We start from the raw sequence: 24,740 nt of genomic DNA, 5'->3' as shown, positions 1-24,740 counted from the left end.
CTTGAGCATTCATGGAAAATGTTTGGACAGTACATTAATTGGTGATGCTCTCTTGTTGTTAGATTGGAACGATATTTGATCTTTAGAAAGAAAGTATTTGTATTATTAAACCATTATGTAAGCCATTTCTCCTCTGTACATTTTGAGAACGGTTCCTCACCATCTGCTTTCTAATATGAAGGATTTGACCGCAATTGAGCCTTTCACAACGCCCTTCCCTTTGGCAGGGATCATTTTTATTTTCACTGCTTTTTGATTGCCATTCTGCATCTTTGTGTCTATACAAGCTGTAGGCCGTGGTTATGAGCTTTTGTACAGTCTGCTTTTCTTTGAATTTATTTGATCATTTAATAGGCCACTGGACTACACCGGTTTTATTATTCAACAAATCAAACAACATCAAATCATGCCCGCCTAATAATGAAAACACACGGTGCTCACACACGCACTTAAACACACACACACACACACACGCGCACACGCGCGCACTGGCAATCTAGACTTGTATTTTCTTATTAGCAGGCTGTCTGGGTGAAAAATATGGAAATTATATTCATACTCAGACAGGTAATAACCAAAAGGCAAGGTACAAAGTGTGTTGCAAATTAGCCGCAACAATGAGCTCTCTTGTACATTTGCATATTTTCTTATTTGAATGGTTACTTCCGATTTCACTGACATAAGAGCTGCCAGAAAAGGTAGTATTTGACCACACTCTGTATGCCGAAGCTGTATTGTTTAGTCCTTTCCTTTTACTGGGTAGTTTAAAAAAAACAACAACAACAAATTCAACAGTCTGTAGGTTTATCAATTGTTCCCTTGTAAAAGTAACCATGCTTAATTATTTTTAAGACTAAAACTTTTAAAACTCAAAGTTTGTAATGCTGATGGTTATTCATGATTGATCCGTAGTTAAGATCATAAAGAAGCATTCGGATTCAGTCTGGAGTCCCAACAATGAAAATTAAGTTACACCAGATGTAATTAACCCACAACTATCCATCCTTCTCATCCAGAGCAGCAATGAAGACCAGGCTTGCCTCCATAGATAAATGTTTCAGGCTGCCATGGCAAAAGTGTTGATGCTGTTATGGAAGTCCCAGATACATAAAATGAAATCCTGTCTGTCTGGGTCCATAACATCATCTGGAGGCGCACGACTACTCACTTTCACAGCCTTCACCATAAAATATATTGGATGACTGCTTCTTCGAGCTTGCCCGTTGTTTCTTCGAATGGGGTCCAGGTAAGATTTTCTTCAAGTCCAATCATTTCCATCAGTGTCTGTTCCGTCTCTTCCCTCAAAAATTTCTTCCTAATCTACATCATCTATGTTCTTATAAATTCAGAGGGGATGCTGGTTGTTGTGGTCACCCTAAGAGCAGCAGCAACATGGTGGATTTAAGAGGAATTAACTCACCTCCTAAAGCAATCATGCAATGATGATGATTAAGGACAACAGTTAACAATTGGGAATCTTCCAGCTTCTAAGTTTGGAGAGTACACTGAATGCATCTCCAGCTAGGAATCCCAATAGGAAAATTTAGTTTTAAGAACCCTAGATGAAGCTTTGGGTCACTCGACATGGCTCTGAACATGTCTAAGTCATATATACAGGCCCTCTCAGCAGGAGCCATTTTGGCATGTCACTGCAGGGCAAATGCAGGTGTAATGAAGCCCATTAATTATACCCCTGATTCATTTGCCAGCGCATGCTGCCTTGCTCAATCGATGTGACACACGAAATAGAAAGGGACCATAATTAGTTTTATTAATTACACCTGTTTACCCTTCAATGACATGTCAAAATGGCTGCTGTAAGAGGGCTCTATAACAATTGTCAAACCCCCTCAAAAATGAGCACACTCCTCTCAAGGGGTTATCCATCAGCATCTATGTTAACCGAGACTTTACAGTTCTTTATCAGTCATATACTCTAGGTAGTTTTTCTGTTGTCAACATGCTGGCCTTTTGGAAAGCTAGCTACTTAACATGTTGTAGGCTAACTGTTGGAAACCTGACAGACCTCGATATCATAATTCAAAATAGCATCAAGAGGGTAAACTGTTTTAAAATATGATGTTTTCAAACACTTTTTAAAATTGTGTCACATTTTCAGCCGCACATGTCGTGTTGCCATGTTTGTATGCGTAAAATACTGTGTAGTGTTGTTCTTTACTGGTATGGAGACATAAACTACAGTATGTGAATTTTTTTTGTAACTTTCCCCTGCTTGTTAGATTTAAAAACGGTCAAAAAGGTGTGATGTCACCCCCAATTCCGACCTCTAAATTCCAAGGTAAAACAAACACAGCATAACTGAGAGACTGATGAAATGTAGACCTGAGGAGTTCAAGGGAACAACTGGTTTTCAACACTTTACCGCCTAAATGTTGTCACTCTTCGCTAGCAAGTGGTATCTTCCAAATAACGACCTTTATTACATTTTCAACTGCCTGAACATATTAATATAACGTTACTGGAGGAATTTCTCATAAGTGACAGTTGGCCAAAAACAGCGTCCTTTGGTGCTTGTCAAAATAAGAAGTAGAGATTTCCTGAAATTCTGTAAAAAAAAAAAAAAACAACACAGCGAACGTATATAAATAATGAAAAACTGAGGGAATATGTCAAGCGTGAGAGTTTAAGTGGTGTGCTTTTGTTCGCGGGATAAAAACATCAAGTTGATTTAATGACACCCCCCTCCCCCTCCCTGGTTTCAAGGATGGTGTGGTCCAGGAAGCGCGCTTCTCCTCTCCTCTCCTCTCTCCTCTCTTCTCTCTCGGCTCCACTCAATCAGCTGACGAATGGTATCTCCCTCCTCTCCCGGATGGATCGTGCAGCTGAAGCCGGCCAGCCTGAGCGCTGACACAGGAGCAGGTTGTCCGCAGCTCGTTTTCTTCCCGCTGGGTGTCTAACCGAGTGAGCTTCTTTTAAAAAAAAATATTTTCGCTCCACGACAAAGGAAAAAAAAAAAAAAAGGTTGTTTAATTTCAGCCCCTCTCCCTCCCTTCTACAGGGAGCTCTCCGCTTCCCCCTCACCATGGCTTCCAACTTCAACGACATAGTCAAACAGGGATACGTAAGGATACGGAGTAAGAAACTGGGGGTGAGTACTGTTGCACTTGCTGACTAGCGAGGAGGAGGAGGAGGTGATAGTGGAGGAAGAAGAAGAAGAGTTGTTTCTGGTCTTTTAGCATCAGGGGAGGCTGGATTAGGAGAGAGGTTTTAATTGCTCCATCGGCAGCCGTCCTGCTGCGAGCTCTTGAAGGGGAGAAACCGATTAGAGCAGCGGGGGCATCGGCCAAGTTTCCCCCGTGCAAAAACACTTCCGTAAAATTAGGATGATTGACAGCTGGTGTCAAGCGCTTGCAAAAAATATTCCTTGAATTTTATTAGTTTTGAGTGTGTTTTGTTGGGTTTCACGGATTTCTTGTGGCTTTAGATGAGAAAAAAAGTCACGTGCATCTCGTAATAAAATGAAACTATATTTTACACATCTAACTTACTGTCACTTTTACTTCAACTGTGAAAGCATCGTCACACCTTAACGTCTGATAAGGTCACTTTCTATTGAGCACTGTAGGCTGCTGGTCTTTTTGCTTGTGTTATTTGACAACACCTCAACACAAACCTCAACGCTCTTTTCTGCCATGATTTTAGCCAATCCAGCTGGTTTGCTGTCATGAAGGATTTCAGTTGAGACGGTTAAAGAAACTCTAATAAGTGGTATGCAATTACATCTTCTCATTGTCGGACTCATGGGTGTTTGCTACCTCTAACTCATTACAGAGCGGGCACACCTCTCCTCTGTGGGAGTGTGATGATGGAGGCTAATGATAGCTGCCTCCTCATCATCACTACTGCTACTTTTTTTTGGTTTCATTAGCCCGTAATCATTGCCCACTGAAATAACTTGATACAACAAGTGAATGTTTTGTCAAATTATCTCACATGTTCTTTTAACTGGATGCATTTAAAGAGATAAGTGTGTTTTAGTTTGTGTGTGTGTGTGTGTGTGTGTGTGTGTAGGCTATGACGTTGCAAAGCAAGTCTGTGTTGAAAGTGCTGGAGGTATAGATGCCGCTGTGGCTGCCAGCTACAGATCTCATCCTGCTGTTTGCGGAGAAAGACAGTTTGTGTCCTGATCGCCCACTCTATTGGCCCGCCACCTCTCACTGCTGTTTCATCATAGAAAAACCACGCTGCGATGGCCTCGGTGGACCCCAGTGTGGGCACACACACACAGAGTATTTATCTGTCCAAGCTAGGGTTAGTTATTCTGGTTTATTCTATGCCAATCCTCATGTTGAATTAGGTAGCATCAACAGAGTGAAGCAGGAGGCAGTGATGTGTCCTTGTGATTGTTCCTCTTGTTTGTTTGTGTGGGCGGAGATGCTCACGTGTACTTCTGGATGGATCATTTTCAAAACTTGATGAAATCCCAAAGATGAATTATAAGACCTCCCGTAACATGAGCTTTATTTAACGTCCTGTTTCGTTTTCTTTTCTTTCTTTTTTGTTGATGAGTCAACAGTTCAGTAATGTTTCTGGCTATGAGGAGGAGGAGACCCAAGGCATCGCTGTCCTGATATGTGTTACACAGTCAGAGCAAAACTGGATACACAGTCTTGAGATTTTAGTGATACGATGGAGAGATGCTCTGCTTTGCTTTTTAGGATTGCTCCGAAAAAAATACCAGCGAAAGATTTGACAAAACATCTTGCCACTAAAGCTGAGGGAGCAAAATGTCTTGATTCTGAAAGATTTCCTCTTCAGAAAACAGTTCTGCAGCTTCAGTGATATCAGCTGTTTCCTTTCATCATTTGAAGAGCTCATTTAAGCAAAAGCCCAAGATCCAAAAAACAAACTAGATTTTATAAATGTTAAATATTACATTTATTATTTTTAATGGCCTTGACATGTTTTTTTTTTTGCAAGTAAACTATTCATTTGGTGCATGAAATATAAAATAAATAAATGGATGAATATGCCCATTGCAATTTAATTGAGCCCAGAGAGACATTTTTTGAATATTTTGCTCCGAATAAACGAATCCAAAACCTCAAGTTGATAAATTTATTATCATAAGAGGCAAAGAAAATTACAAATAGTCACTTTTTTTTTTTTGCTTTAAAGCTGATGTGTTTCAGGTCGATTAAAGTCATTGATAAATCAGACTTAAAAACCAAGGTTCAGTGAAAGAATGCAAGAACCTGGTGGGATTTCTGTTCTTACTCACACACCCCATGGCTACACTCACAGCTATGATGTTACTGCACTGTCACACACTCCACTGCTCACGTAAAATTATACACAATGAGTAAGGAGTTGGTTACTCGTGTAATGCATTTTACTTCACTTTTAGATATTTTTATAATCCCGAGGGTCAACTCAGGCCCGTCAGCTGACTGGCTAGCCTCAGAAATAACAGCAACTCATCGCTTAGCTTGATCTCACAGGAATTGTGGATGTGCTGCTCCACTGGGATCCTCTGTGACCAGGTGAACACAATAGACCCTGGATTAATAAAAGAACACCCTTGCATTTTTGCTGGAATTTCCAACAAAAGCCATTTATTCAGAAGCACCTTTTGAGTTCGATATGCAGGGATGAGCTTTAACACTCAGCTCTTCCTGTCATAGCGTTTGAATTCAATCCAAACTTTATCTTCTCAGCTGAAGTTTTAGGACAGAAAGGTCCTGGGTGTTTTCCTTCACCTGTGATGGATATGTTATGGTTTTTTTTTTTCTTTTTCAGAGCTTTAAAGGTCTCTCAAATATCACGTATCAGGACTTTGTATCACAGATGACCTTCTAATGCTCTCCCATCACCCTCGATTATAATACTCCACCATTTAAATGGATGTTCCTCTTTTAAAGACAGTTAAAAAAACCTAAGAGCTGTCGTTAAAAAAAGGAAAAAAAAAAAACCTGCTGTGAAATTAATAATTAGTGTGCACATATTACTGAATTTGTGCTCTAAGGTTGGTTCCGTTGTGATACAGACACTTTATGGTCCGTCTCTTGCTCTCTTGCCGCATAAACAAAGCCAAAAAAGCTTCGGTTTAATGAAAAATACACAGCAGCTGTATATGTTTACTGCTGTCTCCACACACAGGACAACATTTAAAGTTTTTTTCCCCCCACATTACATCTAAACCCCCCCCCCCCAAAAAAAAAACAAAAACCCAACAGCTTTATAGCGTCATAAAAGAAAAGCCATTGATGTGGTTGTAGTTGTTCAGTCTCCTGGTGTTGTTGCCCGAGATTCGTTATCTGACTGTCTATCATCATTAAACCAATGAGGCTACAAGGTTAAATTACAGAAGTGATCAAAACACAAGAGCAAGCACGGTTAAGTGGAAGAACAGATGCTCAAGTTTGTGTAGGTTGGATCACTCGGTAAAAACTGTAGCAAAAGGTACGTATGTGCTGATCATACTTAAAATAAGAGCCAGAGTCAGCAGTTTCATCTCGCTGATTGGCAACGTGTGATATGCAGCCTGGACTTTGACCAACAGCAAAATAAACACTTTCTGACAGATCTGATGGAGCTCAGGACTCCTCCTGAGGACAGCTGCTGCCTCTAAAAAAAAAAAAAAAAGACGTTCTATGTAAGAATGCATCACTATGATGAAATTATTGAGAAATGATTAAACACTAGCGCACAAAAATATTCATCCTTAATTTGAACCAATCATTTGGCTGTTAAACTGATTTGGACTGGGCAACTCTTTTACCCCCCCCACAACTGCTTGTTCGGAGCAATGTATTCCCATGAAACGTCATTTTATGCCAACGTAGGCGTAACGGTTTGTGCATAATTATACGTATGTTCAACAACCAGAGTGATCGGTGTGCACTTCCTTTGTCTTCTTAGCGAACAATGCGGTATTTTAAGATACTTGTGTCAACACTACGGTTAGCGTGCAAGCACGAGTCGATGCAAATGTCCCCACGTTTCACTCCTGGCTCAGCGTTAGGTGGGTCGCATACAGAATATGGTGTCGGTATACTGTCAGTAGGACTGCGTGCAATCGGCATGGATGGGTATAATTGCCAAGGACTATATCCTGTATGAGCTAGTTTCGAAAAGTACAGAGATTATGCCAAAGAACAAAACAAAACTGATGACAGCGGAAACAGGATCAAAAACGAAATTCAACTTTTGTGGGACCAGATCATCAATGCTATGTAACCCAGATCAATGACAAGCACCAAGGATGTCATGGTAGAGCCAGAAATCTTAGTTTTTACATCTTCTGAAAACATATTTCTGCTCCTCTCTGACCCAGATTTGATTCCAAAATCCACTTTTTTCCTTCAAGTGATGTAAAATATAGAGTAATTTCCACTTGTGTCTGCAGACGCCTGTTGCAGAGTCAACAGAAATAAACGGATAATTCAGGTTTGAATGTGAGAAAATGCAGATGTCGCAGTTACCTGATACAATAGCGAGAGACAAAGCTTGAGAGCAATAACAACTTTGACAGGCTAAATGATAAGAGTGATTGTTTTTTTTGGTCTCCGTTTCACCTCAGAACATGGTACAGTTGAGTGGCTCTCTTTATGCACTAAGTATTAAAGTTGCCACACCAACAGTTTTGGCTGAACTCATCAGCGTCAGTCAACGATTGGCTCATTTCCAAAGCTCATCATGTGTGAAGGTTGAGGCCACGAGGTCAGGTCTGTGTTCTGCAGAGTGATCAAATCACCCAACAGGACTCTTTCTCTCCCGTTACTCTTCTATTTCCTGGGACGTTTGTTTTCTCTTTTTTTTTTTTCCTGCTGACATGAATAGCAACCATTTCCTACATTAGCCAACTTCTTTGTCTCTTTGTTGGCTGAAGAGACAACGGTGCAGTGTTCTTGAATACACAAGTAGTCTCTCTTTCTTTTCCTTTCTCACATTCCCCTCCTTTTCCTCACCTCTCCACCCGTTCTCTCACCTCTTGTCCCCCTCCCCCCCGTGTCTCACCCGGACTCCCCACACTTCACAGCGTTTCTCTCATCTTTTCTCTCCTATTTTATCTGTCCTCCCCTTTATCTGCCTATCTTCCTCACCTTCTACCCCTCCTCTCCCCTCCTGTCTCTCTCACCTTTCTCTCCTTCACTGCTTTGCAGACAGCTGAGAGACTGAGCACAAAAGCATCCTATTCATCACCCCACAATGCACCCTCCCTAACCCCAACAGGCTATTCCCCCTGATACAGTGCAAAGCCACACAAACACAAACTAAATGTTCAAAACAAGCAGAGGATTTGTGCACAGAGAAATGTGGCAGTGTCTCCATACAGCGTGAGTGATACTGCAATCATCCATGCTCTCCCGTCTTTCTCTGGTTCAGTTGGAAAAACAAATGACGCTATAAACTGGATGAACTTCTGCCCGAAAAGCTGAATAATTTTGACCTTGGGATCATTTTCGACTCAATCTCCGTCCACGTGCACGATGTGCATGTTTCTGGTGTAAACAGAAAAGGTCAGGTGTTGAAAATTATCCAAATTTTCTTCCAAGTGTTGACCAAAAAAAAAAAAAAAAAAAGAGTTTGCTGTTCAATCTCTCCGTTCACTAACATGTTTTGACACTTCAAAAGAGCTGTAATTCCGATGCTGCCTCTGAGGTAAATGTGTAATATTTTTAGGAGAGTGGAGAGCACTTCACACATCAAGTAGATAAGTTCTGTTCAAATTTTATATCCCTCCACAATATTTTCACTGAAACCAGAGGTGCAGCCAGCCAACTCAACAGCCACTTTGTTTTTAGACACAAAAAAATGTGTTGTCCAGATGTGTAAAGCACCTATAATCAATATTCATTCATTAATAGAGGATAAAAAGGCTTGTCAAAGGGGGTCGCTCGCATTGATGAATCCCCAGAGAATAATCGCCCGACCTGCTGTTCCTCTCAGCTTTACATAGTATTACGGGGCTTTCAGCTAATTGCTTTGGTTTTCTGGCTCATAACTGTTTCGGTTCACTCTAAAAGCTCTCATGCAGTAGTTTTTGGATACAGAAGGCAGCTGTTTTGACCTGCCCCTCTTGAATATCTCTGTCCACTTATGAAAATCTAAGTCCAAAATATTCTCTGTTTTCAGATGTACTTTTGCTCTTCGCTGACCCCTTTTAAGCAACATTTTGCTCTTAAGCTAAATGCTCCATTATGTTCACAAACCAGTCAACTTTGTCTGCCTTTCCCGGGAAGATGGTGCACAGATGGTTCATAAAGATGATTTTGCTGCAAATGGCTACGGAAGGAGAACTAGAAATACCTATCTGTACCTAAGTGTGCTTGACCTTGACCTTTTACCATCAAAGTCTTTTCTGTTCATTCTCGAGTCCCAATGGAGGTTTGTGCCAAAGTTGAAGAAATTCCCTCATGACTTAGCTAAGATATTGCATTCATTTGAGATGTTGGTGATCTTGGCCTCCGACATTTTAAAACCTTTCCATTTCATCCTCAAGTCCAAGTGGACCAAAATCTTTTCAGTTGTCTTGAGTCCCAGTGGATGTCTATGCCAAATTTGAAGAAATTCCCTCTCGGCGTTTCTGACAAATCACATTCTTGTGAGGCAACAGGGATCTTGATCTTTGAGATTTTGCAACCAAAATGGATTCATCCTCGATCCCCAGTGGCTGTCTGACAACTTGATTGTATGTCAACTGTACAGCCCAGAATACCCTCACCATGCTGTGTTGATCGGTTGGAAATTCTAGTCTAAATAAAATTGGCCGGCAAATTAACTCGGATGGGAAAAAAAGAGGAAATTTTACTTTCATATGTTGATTAAACTGAAAGAGACAAACTAACACTCTCTGCAGTCTTAGGGCAGTTATTAAAGCGCCTTGGTCAAACATAACCTAAAACATAAAATGTTTTAGAAGAAAACATTAAAAATGCATTTGTCTGACCCAGAATCAAGAGAAGAGGTGACTGCAATCGTTCAAAATTGTGAATGTAAACAAATAATCAGTAAAACAATATAGTCTGGGCTGCTTCCTAACATGGTGATACCATTTGCAAAAATATGGTCTTGTTTATAGTTTTAGAGAGGACTCAGGGTCTTAAAATTGTTTTTATTATGAAGCAAGTGACAAATACTAAAAGTCAGCACTCAGTACAACTTTCCCTACCGCTAACAGCTCGTTGGCTTTTTGACACACTGCAAACAGTAACATGGAAATATAACTCAATTTAGCAAAACATGATTAACCTATTCAACTCGTAAATGTTTCAGCGTGTTGTCGCTTTTCCACTCAAGGCAGTTCTTCAACATTAAATAAATCTCAACTAAGCAAACGTAGTCGCTGAAATTTTTGTGCTAAATGATGAGGCAACTTTTGATACTCTGTGTGTGTAACATATTAAATTGAATTCGGTTAAGCTTGTGACCGATACACTACTGATCAAATAAATATAAAATCCATGCATGTTTGTAGAAATATACCATCATTTTTTGCCCATAAAATGTTTGGAAAAATGCGACTGCACAAAAATGTCCATTCAAAACCATACACACACACACAAAAAAAAATAAAATTCTATAACGTTATGAGTCATTGACAGTTATCAAGCCGTCAAACTCTCACACAGGTGCTGGGTGAGCTCCAACACTTAACAGTTACTGGTCTTTATCAAGTTTGTGTAATTGTAGTTGTTTCTGGCTATTTAATGCATTTGACGCCACATTGTGAATACATTTAGCCGTGACATTTTACTCTCTACGTGTTTCAAACAACACAGCAGACAACTTCCATACAACTTCCTACTCGGTCATAAATTTGTTGTACGCTATTGTACGAAATGCCTTTCAGCAAGCCAGAACTGCTGATTAAAAATCACAAGTTGAAATGTTAAGTAGTGAACAAATGCTAAACCTTCTGCTCATTTTCACTGTTTGAATAAAGTGTTTTCTTGTTCTTTTGTTTCCTGAAATATGAACTTTATCACTCTCCAACTACTTTATCTGGACCTCCTGTTGCCCTCGCTACATTCGCGGTTATCAACTGTTTTATTGCCCCTTTTGTCTCCCTCGGCTGTTTTTTGCCTCACAAGTGGGTATTTGTGTTCAGCGAACTGTGGCCTTTACATGGACAGTGCGTATTGTAATGGTGTGTGTATGTTCCCCTTTGTTGGCGCACAAGCACCCACCACAGCGGAGGCAAAGAAATGGAGAATAATGTGTCTATTGTGCGAGATGGCCCAGTCATTTAAGATAGGCTCTTGCCACTTCCACGCACTCACTATTAATAATGACAGGCTGTCTAGATTGGTGGATGTCGGGGGGGGGGGGGGGGGGGCGGGACGTTCCACCGCAGGAAACTGTACTTGGCTGTGCCGCATTTCTAAACACCACCAACAAATGAAAAAGAGGGTTTAAAATACCTAGGCTGGATTTTACTTCTACCTCTTGTGTTGCACGCAGCCTATTTTCAGCTGCTCCTTTGATGGATGTTGGGGACATTCATTCATAGATATGCAGGGCTATACATTGTGAGGCCATTTCCTTTGGTTTTCATCAGCTCCCTCCATTAAACAAAGACCTGAAGACAAATTACCAGCTCTTATTTGCCCTGATGAATTGCATCTCGAGCAGGATATGGGAACAACGTCCAATAGTCGTTATTCTTCGTAAAGAATGCGTGTCTATTATATAGTTGCTTTCATGAATTTATCTTTGCCCAGGCCTCAATTGTACATTTCACATCAGTGATTCCTGTTGTTCCTAATTATCCAAAAGCTTTTTTGTCATGAAACAGGGATAAATGTTAATAGCTGCATCTTAGAAAGCTGCAGGCTAAGAATGCTCTTTTTCTATCTGTTTTCTTGCCCTCACTCAATGTCATGTTCTCAAAATAAACCGGATAGGACTCTTCTCTCTCTCTTCTCTTCTCTCCCTCTTTCTTTCTCTCCTTCTCTTGCTCTCTCCGTTCGCGAGCACGCAGTCGCACCAAGCCGGCACTGTCCATAACAGCTTTGTGTTGCAATGTTTTCTGATGAGCTGCTTTGTAAAGTGCAAAGTTCTCTAATCCCATTGGGGGTGTGTGTGTGTGTGTGTGTGTGTGGGGGGGGGGGGGGGATCACAGCTCAGTACCAGAGACTCTCTTCATGGCTATTTAATCTTTCCAATCCCAGCAAACCCTGGACACCGACAACACACCCGACATACCCCTCAACACCATACATTCTAGAACAAGCAGGAAGGACACAATACCATCCAGTCCATCCATTTTTAGGGCATTTTTCTTTCTTCAAGCAGTTTAGACTGAACAAACAGATAAAACAATATCAAGTAGCTATATGGATAATTATGCTACCAGCCAGAGATAAATGACGATAGCCTCATCTGCCAGTGGCAGAAGGCGCACCTTTTATTATTCATATATTTAACCTTTTTTTATAACTTAAGTAGGTGATTTTTTTTTTTAATCCTACCCTGCGCAATTGTCATAAAAGGGGAAATTAACTTTTTAGGCTGTAACATGTTTATATCTACTGTAAAGTTGCACATTTTAAAGTGACAACACCTGTACTCCAGCATCCAGCATTGTTCCTGATTCTACTCATCGTCAAGACCACCAAGATTTCGCTTCCCTTCATGACTTCTTGGTGAATATAGAATCCAGAAAAACACGTGTAGCCAGAAGAGAAGGGAGACTGTAAATCAACAACAAAAACTACACAGAACACACAGATTCCGAACATTTGCTAGCTGTTTATTAGCAGCTTGAGGAAAAGATACTTCACTCGAGAGTTAGTTGCTAATGACAATGACAACGAAAATGATAATTGACCTGTCAAGTAGCTAGAAAACGAAATTAAAAAAATTTCAGCTTGTCAGTCTGTGTGTCATACAGGCAAAGTCTTGTCCTGGAGACAACTGTTGATATATTTAGGTCATATTGCAGAAATGAAGAAAGCAATAAGGATATATTTTATTACCCAGTGGGACAATGAATACCAAATACCACATAAAAAAAAATCAGACAAAATATTGAAGCATGAATAGCGTGTTAGAAAAAGGTCAGTTACATAGAGACTCATGAACTCTTTAGCCTTACACTGATTTACATCCCTGGCCTGCATTCGTTACAGGTCACTAAACTTTACAGGTATGTAGACATGAAGATGAAGGCAAGATCCAAGATGTGTATAATCAGACCCATCAGTTCTGTGTACTCTTGTAGTAACAACTGCTAATACTGTATGCTCAAACTGAGTTAAACTACTTGTAATGTACAAACAGACATGTCATTTTTTCTGCTTTGCAGGTTCTTCTATTCACGTGGGTCAATACTTCATCCACGTTGAACTAAAAGTGCACACTGTGTCCATTTTGGCTTCATGAAATGAGTTGTATTTTCATGCTAAGTACATTTATTTTAGCTTAATATTCTCCCAGTGCAGTGATCATTTAACACCTAAAATATTGTCCGCATTGTGACGCCATAGAGACATTTAACCTCCACCTGCTTCTCTGACAATGAACTGAGGACATAGTGCTGACTACACAATACCATGATATTAAATTTCATCGACGTGTTATGAACAGACTGGAAAGATCCTGTAAAATGAGGGCTGTCACTGCTGTGAAGAAGTACGCCAGAATCTTTTTTTGGGGAGACTTGACGAGGATAATAAATGTTACTCGTGATTGGATTCTCTTCCTATTCTTGTAACAAGACTTACAGTGCCCCTAATAATGTTCACTGACAGTTTAATTAATTCCGTTTATAATGTAAGCTGTGTGATTTTGAAAGGAGAGTGTATTTTTGCTCCATATTCAAGTCCATCTGATGCACATCTCTCACCTCCCACACAAAGCTGGAGCTTAGCAGTACTCTTCTGCACCGTATTGCTACATTGAGCCGATACACTGGAGACTCACCTATAAAACGCCAGGCGTAGAGGAATCTATCATAGCTCCATTAACACTTCCGCTTCGTCCTCCTCGCCTTCCTCCGCTCATTAATCAACCGACCAGCCCTCGGGGCTCTACTCTGCAACTAAGCTCACTTTCAGTTTCATGCCTGTGTGTGCATTGTGTTTATATACATTTGCGTGTGTGTGTCTAGTTTCAAGGGCAGTTCTCTTTATGTATTAATGCAAAATTAAAAAAGGAAAAAAAAAGAATCCATGCGATTCTTTGAGTGAGCTCTTAAATGTCATTGTTTGGTTATCTTATGATAACAATCGGCCTCAAAAGGTGTGTGATCCAAAGAAATTGGTCTTCGGAGACAAAGTGTCAAGCCGGCTGACAATCAAAAACCTTCTGTAGTGTATCAAAAGTAGACCAGATGAAGTTATTATTCTGCCCACCTACCTTTTGTATTTGAATCACCATCTATAATGAGTTCTTCTCCTGCTGTTACCTTTCATCAGCCAGCTTGCCAAGCACATTCAGTACAGTGTGCAGCCAAAGATAGCCTCAGCTGTGTGTGTGTGTGTGTGTATGTTAAAGAAGCTTGTATCTGTGTCTGTGTTTTTTAAATAGTCAACGTGGCGCATAGGTAAACATTATCTTACTAAAAAACACCCGAGCTGTTTTAAATGCAAGCAAATGGCTTTGTTGCTTAATGTAAATTTGCCCAAGCTGTCGGATAAACAAGACCTCATCATGTGGCACTAATTGTTCGGCGCTGTATTATTAATGTGTTGGTAGAAACACCTTGACCTTGGTGTCTTGCGCGAGTGGGAATAAAGCAGCCAGTTCATGTGGCCTGTCTGTGTGGGAGCTTTTTTTGTTTCTGTTTGTTTGGTGATGAGTTTCTACACTCTTACTTCCCTTCCTCTCTCTTTCTCACGGGAGTTCTTTTAATAGTAAGGAGGTGACAGTTTATCTTTCGCTGACTGGTGAGGTGACAGTTTTTGGCCAGCTTGATACACTGGCATGAAATACTTCGGCTGGTTTTCTCAAGCAAAGCTTTTTTTTTTTGTTTAAATTTTTTTTTTTGAACACATCAGTTTTGCCATCATTCTAATGAGCAGAAATGACCTCGAGGGTAGGCTGAGGCAATTTGATCACCGTTCTATTAAACAGCTTTTAATATTTCTGCAAGAGTGATTGTTCAGGGAATGAATTTTGGATAAGGTCTTCCAAGGGAAATGGAGCACACAGTAGTGGCCTTGGCAGTGGATCATTTAAAGGTCATAATGGAGAAAATAATGTCTCTGGAGAGGCATAAAACAAATGAAAACACCAGGCTATTGGAGAAAGTTTTGGAGTGAAATGATAAAGAGGAGAGAGTAGATATGGCTGTCTTTTGAGCTCGTGGAAATGTAGTGGTAGCCTAGTATGCTAGCTGGGTAGCATTTGAACTGATATCAGTCAGCAAACATAAACGCACAACACACACACACACACACACACACACACACACACACACACACACACACACACACACAGACAGATGGCTCATTAGCTCCACCACTATATGACATGTCCTTGAGAATAACTGACTTTCAAAGTCTGTAAATGTTGGACTATTAGGCAATTTACAATATCTCATTCTGATATGTTTTATTTTTAGAGTCTCAAACCAAAAGAAACAAACCAAAAACAAGAAGTGTGAGGCTCAAAGTGTGATGTGACGGTGGATTTTACAAACCAATCCTCCCCTTGTTGGTTTCTTGGAATTGGGCACATTGTGGTATGTTTCTTCGTCTGAAGCAACAAATGTAGTTGCTCATAAAAAAAGAAAAAAAGAAAGAAAAATCATAACTTTGCAATTAGTAGGAGTGTTGCTAAGGAGAGCTGCAGCTGCTCCCGGGGCACTTTCTGGTTGTCAAATTTGTTGCACACTTCAGCTTTTAGATACGTTCTTTGTTTAGTTTTGAAATGTTAAACTACGCTTGAGACAGTTTGTATCTTGCTTACTTGCATGTGCTTTCAGGTGGCAAGATTGAACCCGGTCGTGCCAACATGATGAAGTACCACGTGCAATACCCAACTCTAATGCCAGCGGATTCAGATTTAGCAAATTGAACATAAGGAGCATGGAAGTTTATATCAGACACTGGGATAAACAATATCCGGTGGTTTCCTCTCCTCACACACACGCACACACACACACACACACGCACACACACACCTCCCTCCCTCCCCCATTTTATGTTCGTTCCCTCTCATTTCAGAGAAATGTCTGTTGGGTGAAGTGATAATTGCATTCCTCAATGATTTCATGCTGTGACACACAGTGACGCTGAAACACAGCCCACTTATTCCAAGGGAGTGTGTTCTTTGGGCGGAACTGAGACAAAAACAATATGACAAACTCCATCGGACCCCATTCTTTGACATAAAAGTGCGTTGCCACATTCTCTTCCTTTGCACACACGCTCACTCGTTTATTCCCGCAGCATCCTCTTTGATTTGCACTCCAAAAAGTTAGTTCCAGCAAGCACACAAATCTCTGCTCTCTGGTTGTGAGGGAAGAGTTGTTGCAGTCACAGAGCCCGCTGCTTTCCTGCTAACTGTATCAGAGAAGCAGCCCAAACATCAGTGAGCGAGTACCTCTTAAGAATTAATCCTCGGGGGAATGACTGCACCAATGCACGAGGATTACTGCTTTTAGGGCTTCTGATGAAATTCAAATAACAAACGCTCGCACAAAGTGTCCTGGAAAACACTCGGGTGTTTTATAATGTCCTACTAAATATTCAAACATTTGCCGGAACGCCACAAAGAGGTCTGTGCCTCATTCGATTTCACAATCTTTATTTATATGATAATCAAGTGGTCAGCTAATGGTAATTAATCTCATCAATTGGCCGAGTTGCATCACAGTTGCGGGCCTGTTAGAGCTCCTTTCATCCTCTTACATTATATTCTCTCCCCACTGAGGCGAGGCGGTGACTTCTGAGGCACTTTCATTGGTTTCCATGTAACAGCCTCTCACCTGTTGGCACGGATGCAAATTTTCTCTGCGGAGGCCTCGGGGCGATGCAAGCAGCAACATACAAAGTGGGGGAAAAAAAACACATTACATCGAAACCTAAATTTGTGCTTTTGTGCACTAAGAGCGTACTCTTGTCATTCATGGATTCGGCTAGAGGATACACGGCGGCGGACACCTCATTCCAATCCTATAGAGGAAAAACATTGTACCATATTGTTGCGCTCAGTCTATGGTGGTCATGTCGGCAAGGATATTCTGCTATAGTCAAATCCCTCTTTGTCTGCGCGTTATTGTCTGTTCAGCCTTGAAGTTAAATGGAAATTTGCTGCGTGTGTGTGTGTTGAGTGTGTGCGTTGAGTGTGTGCGTTGAGTGTTTGTGTGTGCGTGCGTGTGCGCAGAGGATTGCTGACTAAAGCTGTAATACATAAAGAGGTTTACATGAGGGATGGTTTAAAGGGCAGGCAGTTGTCATAATGATGACTTCAAGAAAAATTATTCCTCAGTAAAAATGTTTTACACATGCATGCAAGTCCATCGCAGCCTCATAACCAACAATATTGACAGTGGGTGCCTGCCAACCTCAGGAGAATCAATAGCAGCTAAAATATGTAGTAATAACTTCCCAACACTGAGGTGAGCAACATTATAAAACTTTATGGATACACTGTAGGATTATGATTGCAGTGTAATCCTTTGCTCTCTCCTCCTGTGAAAACATTTATTTCCTCGTAGCCCATGTGGGTTTATGCCCGATATTACAACCATAGTCTAAGCAGACAGCCCCCCCAACCCTCCCACTTTTTTTTTTTTTTTTGCCGCCTCAAACCTGAGAGTGAAACTTCAATATTGACCTACATCTCCTTCAGAATAATTTGGCTGCTATTTTTGTGCTGTGCTTGAAAAAAAAACAACAAAAAAAACAAACCAGGCTCCGCTAGCCACGATGGCTGGATCTGCACAGTGTGTGACATTTTAACTAATGTTTTCCTGCTCAAGGCTGTGCTGCCCAGCGTAGGTCAAACATCTCCTTTGTCTCCCAGCACTGTAATAAGAAATGCTTGTAGAAAAGCACCCCCCTCCTATTCCTCCTCCTCCATCCTGTGCTCAACTGTGTTATTTGCATGAAAATTGGAAGGAGTTTTGAAAGGTTGCATGAGAAGACTTGGCGTGCGGTATATGTTGTTATGACTTGAGAGTTTGGCTAAGGGGGAAGAGGGATTCCAAGACATGCTGGATTCGACATCATGATCTTTTCAAATTTAACATTTAAATGAACTTTTGTGAAATACGCTTATATGCCATCCTGCCCAGAGCCAGACAAAAGATAGATACTCCTCTCTCCTCCGTGTGTGAATTAGAGGACTAGCTTAGCTTAATGAGTGGTAGTGGATGGGAAGTGTTAGCATACCTCCATCATTAGTCATCTAATACATTTTTTTCTCCTACATGAATATGATAAGGGTTGTGCATCACATTTGATATCGACAGCTGTTGCTAATCATGGCCGATTTCATAAGAGAGAATGAAGATGATCAAGATTCACCTTAAAAGCAGTATGCTAACACTTCCCACCCTCCACCGTTCATTGTGCTAAAGCTAACTAGCGCTCACACCGAGGAGAGTAGGGTCTCTATCTCTTCTGGCTCTAGGATGGATGACAAATAAGCCCATTTCCCAAAAAGTTGGCACGCTCCTTTAAAAGCATAACTTATCATGAATCCTAATGGGAATGCAGCCGCTGCCTCGATGGCTCTGGCCTCTCTTGACACTCAACAGCTGCTCTCAACACCTCATGATCATTTTCATTTAACAGATAATTCAGGTTTATTTCAAGCTGGCACATTTCCCAATAATGTTGTGGCACTGCGGGTCAACTCGGGACAAGGACGCCAAGCCAGAGGAGCTGGCGAGTGTAAACGAGTGACACATCAGTGGGAACTATACCATGGTGAAATGCACCAAAATTTTCCTTTAAACAAACTTTTATTTCTCTTGGCTGTCTGATTTCTTTCGTGCCTCCCTTTTAGTTTCCCTCCTTCCTGGCTTTCTCTCAATCGTGGTTGCCCAGTTTTATTTCTGTCTGTTACATTTTTATACCACCTGCCCTCGTTGACTTTATAGACAGACCCTCTTCTATTGGATGAAGAATCAGCTTGTTTTCCATCATATTTCATGCCACATTGTGACTGGGATCCACTTATTCACCTATGAATAATTCTCCGTAATGCCACACAGTCACGCCAAAGCCTTAACGAATGAAATAAGGGTTACTAATACTGATGATATTACATTTTGGGAGCGGTTTGCCTCATGAATGTTTGATGAGAATGTCCAATCATGCATATAGACACAGGAGAGAAATGAGGAATGGGGGAGAGGAGAGTTTTAGAAAAGAGAGAGAGAGAGAGTAACGGCAGAAGGGCAGGAGGACAGACAGACGAATCAGGCTTGGAGAGAAAGTGAGGAGGGGGAGTGTGTGTGTGCATGTGCGTGTGCATGTGTGTGTTGGATGGAGTAGGGGGCAGTGATTACTTGCTGCTGAGGTAGCACTGCATTACACATGAGGATTTGGAATGGCCCAGATAAACTAATCTATGATTAACTGGGGCGCGACTGGCTCGCCACCCTGCCAACAGCTGTAGTCGGGGGCGAATTACAAAATTATGGGATGTCCAAACATTTTACATGCAGTGGCAAATATATTTAGCCGCAGGAGGAGTGTGGGGAGGGTTGGTGGGATGAGAGTTATCCATAAAGTCAAATGAGGTGACCGCTACAGGAAGACAGCGAATTAGCAGTGATGTAATTAAGACAAACTTTTGTAGTTGTTGGCAGAGAATTGTTGAAATAGCACAAGTGTCCTGTGTGGATTTGGAGGTTGGGGTCACTGTTGGCAGAGTGATCGCCGCAATGATTGCTGTAACAACTGTCCGACGGGATAACAAATCAAATTATAAAGATGGACACCACGGCACAGACACCGCCGCTGTCTGAAATTGATTGCTAGCACCAGGAGCTGATATTGCCGGGCCTGGACTGTCATAGTCCATCAAGCATCATTATCACCAGGGGAACACTAAACCGTATGCAGAGCTGGAAGAGGAGGAAGACTTCATCTACTGCACTTCTGGTGAGAGCTTTATGGAAATAGCCAACACGGACAGAATGCAGTTTTTTTTTCTCCTTTCTTTTTTTTTTTAAACTGAAATATGTTTGATACCCTTTTTGATGGAGCAACATTGAATATGCAAAAAATAAATATTACACGTATCATACAAACTCCCCATAGAGAATACTGATAATTAAAAAGAGGGAAATAAATAATAATTGAGGGAAAGAAATATCTATTTTAAATGAGGCTTTAGTTTTTGATTAATTACCTTGTAAAACAAAAAAGTATTTATCAGCGTTGCACGATGTCGGATTTTTTTAATCTGATGTATTGATATTTTATGACTGATTTTGCCAATAGCTGATATTTGCCAATATTACCTATATAAAAACGATTTTATCCATCCATCCATCCATTTTCTTCCACTTATTCTTGTTAAGGGTTGTGGGGGGCTGGAGCCTATCCCAGGCGAGAGGAGGTGTTCACCCTGGACAGATCACCAGTCCATCATAGGACCAACACATAGAGACAGACAAGCATTCACACTCACAGTCACACCTACGGTCAATTTAGAGTATCAATCAGCCTCGTCCCCTCTTGATGTCTTTGGACTGTGGGAGGAAGCTGGAGTACCAGAGAGAACCCACGCAGGAACAGGGAGAACATGCAGACTCCACACAGAACCTAACATATGACAGTCAAATTTTGCTTATAGTAAAAAAAAAACACACATAAACAAGGCCATTGTTTACTTTTGCCTTGTCACAGACAACAACAATGAGCGATAGTGAAACAAATCTTCATTTGCTGTGCTGATTTTAACATCAGTGATCGGGCCAATAAATAAAAAAAAAGAAAGAAAAAAAGACCAATATTTGCAGATACTCATGAGGTGCTAAATCCAGTCAGTGAGTTTCATACCTTGATTGAAGCGCTCTTGTGCATTGTATTGTCAGTAAGTGCAGCAGCAATCATCTTTAAATCAGACTTTGGAGGACACGTGAATCAAGGGGAGGTTACAATCCCTTCCCACATTACTCCTTGTTTTTTTTTTTTTAAAGATAAAAAATGTCTGAAGAGGAATATAGATGCATTTGTGCCTCCGAGGTAATACCATTTCAATATTCTCTAGTGCCCCAGAGAATCCAAGAGACTGCTATTTTTATTCTGCTGTGTGATTAGTCATTCACCTGAAGTGGGCTGTCATTGGAAATCATTTTCATCTCTTTAGACAGTTCCTCAGTTCATCCAAATGACGGGTGATTTGTCTGTTGGGGAGTGGATTCAGTCCGTAATTTATTGAGAAGAGGGACAGTTCCTCAATAATGCCGCAAAGTTTGATAATGTTGCTTGACCAGAATGTGTGTGTGTTTTTTTTAATTTAGGCCGCTTAAAAAAAAAAACCCAAAACAAAACAAAAAAAAAGGGTCTCAAAGATGGCTCGTCCCCTTGTCAGGAAAGTTGAGCTTTTATTGGTGCATTTAATATTACCGAATAATTAAGCAAGGTCATTTAAAACGGATCTGTTCTTGGCTTCTTGAACCTTCCATCAGTCGTCTGGTTCCATCAGCTTTTTTACCATCATATTTTGGCTCTAATCCTTGCGCCGGCCTCACACAGCATGCTCAGTTTGGTTTTTATGTAGCGCCGGCGTTGATGAACCTGCTCTACCTTGCCAACAACCTCCTGAAGTGTTTTTTTTTTCCCCCTCGCCACAGACAGGCCGCGCTGAAAAGTGAAAGGATTGCCCTTGAAATGCTCCCTGCAGCTCGTTGCTTTTGCTGATGCCTATTTTACACAATGCCGAGTCGCGTGCATTGATTTTGATAGTAAAGATTCACACGCGGTTGCACTTCAGAACTGACGCAGGAAGAATGTTGTCTGGAGGATTTCATTCATGACTGATAACATTTTGCATCAAACAGCGTGATGAAAAGAAGAGCAGAGAAGTGGCGGCGTTAAATGCTTTCAACTTGAATATATGTTACTGAAAACCTTATTTCAAGCAATTCTGTCACATGCATTTTTGGTGGAGTTAATTTTCATCTCGTTTGTGATTACGCTGGGTGATCAGTGTTTTCCTCATCAAAGATCTGAGGCACTGTTAAGATGATTCACATCAGCATTCTTCTTGATGTAAATCTCTTACGAGAATCTCTCAACAATTGATGCCACCAGGATTGTTCTTCATAGAAGAGAACCGACAAGGATTATGAGCTCAGCCTCGCTTTCTCTACATTTTTGAAGCGTTTGGTCTTTGTTTCATCAGAGTCTTTGTTTAAGGAATTCCTCAAATTCAAACTTTTTTGCATTTTAGAGGTAATTTCCTTTTCAGTCCTCATTGATCGGTCATCAAGTGTTACTCTTTAACCGACCATCAACTGCGACAAGCTATGCCTTTAAACTTCTGCATATTTAGGATGTGCGTTTATACACCAAACACAGAAAAGATGCACCACCTCCTTCTTTAGTATTTCCGTTCCAGACAATTAAAACTTAAGTAGAACATTAAGACGACAGATTGGACCAAAAACATGAGTTAATGCTTTGTAACGCACTAAATGGAAGCATATACAAAAGCATATGTAAACATTAATAATAATAATTGCAATAACTCCTCTTATGGCAAATGTCCGGCACCAATCTTATCCAAAACTATTACTTATCAGGAAACTAACGACAAACTATTAACTAAACGATTTCTCTGAGATTGACTCAGACAATCACCAATCCCCCTTTTTCCCCTCAGCTAAAAAAGCTTAAAACAGTTCAGGAGTGTTCGCTGAGAGCTAGAAGAGACATTTCCTTTTATTTGTTGAACATCCTGCACTGATAAACCTAGCAGGTGACCAGGAGTAATTTATTTACAAAAATAAAGGAACAAGATAAGAAAGATTAAATATTCTATACAGCCCGTAGTATTTTGGTTAACCGATGTAGATAAATGTGTTCAAACCAATGCAACATGTCTGTCTATATTTTATGACTTCTGTATCTTGTTAACTGGCGTTTTACCAAAGTAGCGGAATAATCTTGTTGCATAAAAGCGTAAACCTCATCAACCCATTACATAACACATTTAGCTTTGACTCCTAAACTACTCGAATTTGTACTAAAGCCACACCAAAGCTGGTGAGTTGGAGGAGGAGGATACAAGGACATGGGGAGCCAAGGGAGGAAGAATCTGTCTAACTGCATCATGGGTAGAGCACAGAGGGAAACCTATGGAGAATAAAAATGTCTTTCATGAGTCCCCTGACTTTAGAAATATTAAATGGGAGAAATGCTTTGATAAAAAGACAAAGAAAAAAACATTACCGAAAAAAAAAATCTATTTTTGCTGATAAGAACTTAACAAATTTTTTCCCCTCTGATCAATTAAATATTATATACTTTAACTGACATGTGATTATAACCAATTTATAAATTGATATACTGTTTTATTCAGTATTATTTTTACATTTCAATCAAATTTAGCTAATGAATGACATTAATCAGTACAAATTAACAATATAGCTGTCAATGCCAGCTGGCTAAAAATTGTAACCAACAGGCACATAAGAAAGTCATCATATGTGAATCAATTTATTGGTGTGTTAAGCCCTAAAATAGAAAGTAAAATATATAATTTTTTCTGTTCATTTTTATTTTTAGTCTGTTTTTCTTATTTATGAATAAAACAGCCCCCCCCCCCACACACACACACACATGCAGCAGACTCACTCATTAAACTTGTGTTGAAAAATAATTTTTCTTTAATAAATCATTTCTAAGATTGTGTTAATGAAGTGTTCAATTTTAATGACCCCATCTCATTTGGATTCTAGTGTCGTACGGGTTCATGGCATTGCTCGGAATGTGAATGAATACACACAAAAATATATCCCTTCAGGTCTTGATGTAAATCATAACTGTGATCATAAGGAGCTAGTGATGTTTACCGTTAATGGAACGTACCATTTGCTCCTCTAATTTAGACGACTAGGTGCTTAAATATTGTGGCTATATTTGACTGGCTACTTTCTCACTCCTCATAACCATCTCCTTAATTGTGTGCGCATTCATCTACAAGGTTGTGTGCGTGTGTGTGTGTGTGTGTGTGTGTGTGTGTGTGTGTGTGTGTGGAGATGAGAAAGCCTTCCCTGACTGATGCTTGATGGCAAGTTAGGAATTCAGGTGGAAGAGTCTCCTCAGTTCTTGGAGTGTTGTTGATGCTTGATGTGCTTTTCACATCGTTATCATCAGATTTTAACAGATCTCGAGAACCCACTAGTCTGGAAGTGCTGATAACTAATTAACTCGCTGTCACTCTAACAGACATTACTTTGGTTTGATAGATGACGATTAAACACTTCATTAAAAGTGGTGGTGTTCTTATCGTCGTTGTATTAGTGATGTTCTTATAGTTGTTTCTCCCGACTCTGCAGATACGCTGATGACACACGACTTTATCTGACCGCTTTTAGATTTTTAGTACCATTTCAACCACATTTACAGACTGAATCTAAACTTTAAATCCTAAATTCTAAGGACCTGTGAGAAACTGTACTATACTATGAGCATTTGTTACCACTCAAGGCTAGAAAAAAAAGCAACTGCTACCCACATTTTTCGCTGTCCACATTTTGAGTTGAAACAAGCAAACAATGGATCCCCTTCTCTATATCTGTATCGCCATTTTTTAAAATAATTTTTTCAATCTGGTTGGAATATGCGTGGAGCGTGTCC

The 24,740-nt window shown here is 40.4% G+C and overlaps 1 protein-coding gene across 3 annotated transcripts in view; it reads left to right on the top strand.

Annotated features, from left to right (window-relative positions):
• Window positions 1-2,774: 2,774 nt before the first annotated feature.
• dok6 (docking protein 6) overlaps window positions 2,775-24,740 on the top strand; it is a 46,396-nt gene continuing 24,430 nt past the window's right edge. Inside the window, exons 1-2 of one of the 3 annotated variants that reach the window (XM_086192151.1) lie at window positions 2,775-2,922; window positions 3,020-3,109. In XM_086192151.1, coding sequence (XP_086048277.1) covers window positions 3,044-3,109 — 66 coding nt within the window. In that variant the 5' untranslated portion in view covers window positions 2,775-2,922; window positions 3,020-3,043. Of the gene's footprint in view, window positions 3,110-24,740 lie in introns of all 3 variants that reach the window. The other 2 variants (XM_086192153.1, XM_086192152.1) reach the window with 2 other exon arrangements.

The sequence above is a fragment of the Aulostomus chinensis genome, chromosome 21 (genome assembly GCF_037954235.1).
Source record: "Aulostomus chinensis isolate RoL2024-O1b breed Wild chromosome 21, RoL_Achi_v1.0, whole genome shotgun sequence".
NCBI lineage: Eukaryota > Metazoa > Chordata > Actinopteri > Syngnathiformes > Aulostomidae > Aulostomus > Aulostomus chinensis.
Note: the sequence above shows the minus strand (reverse complement) of the source record. Positions and strands in the feature narration are given on the sequence as shown.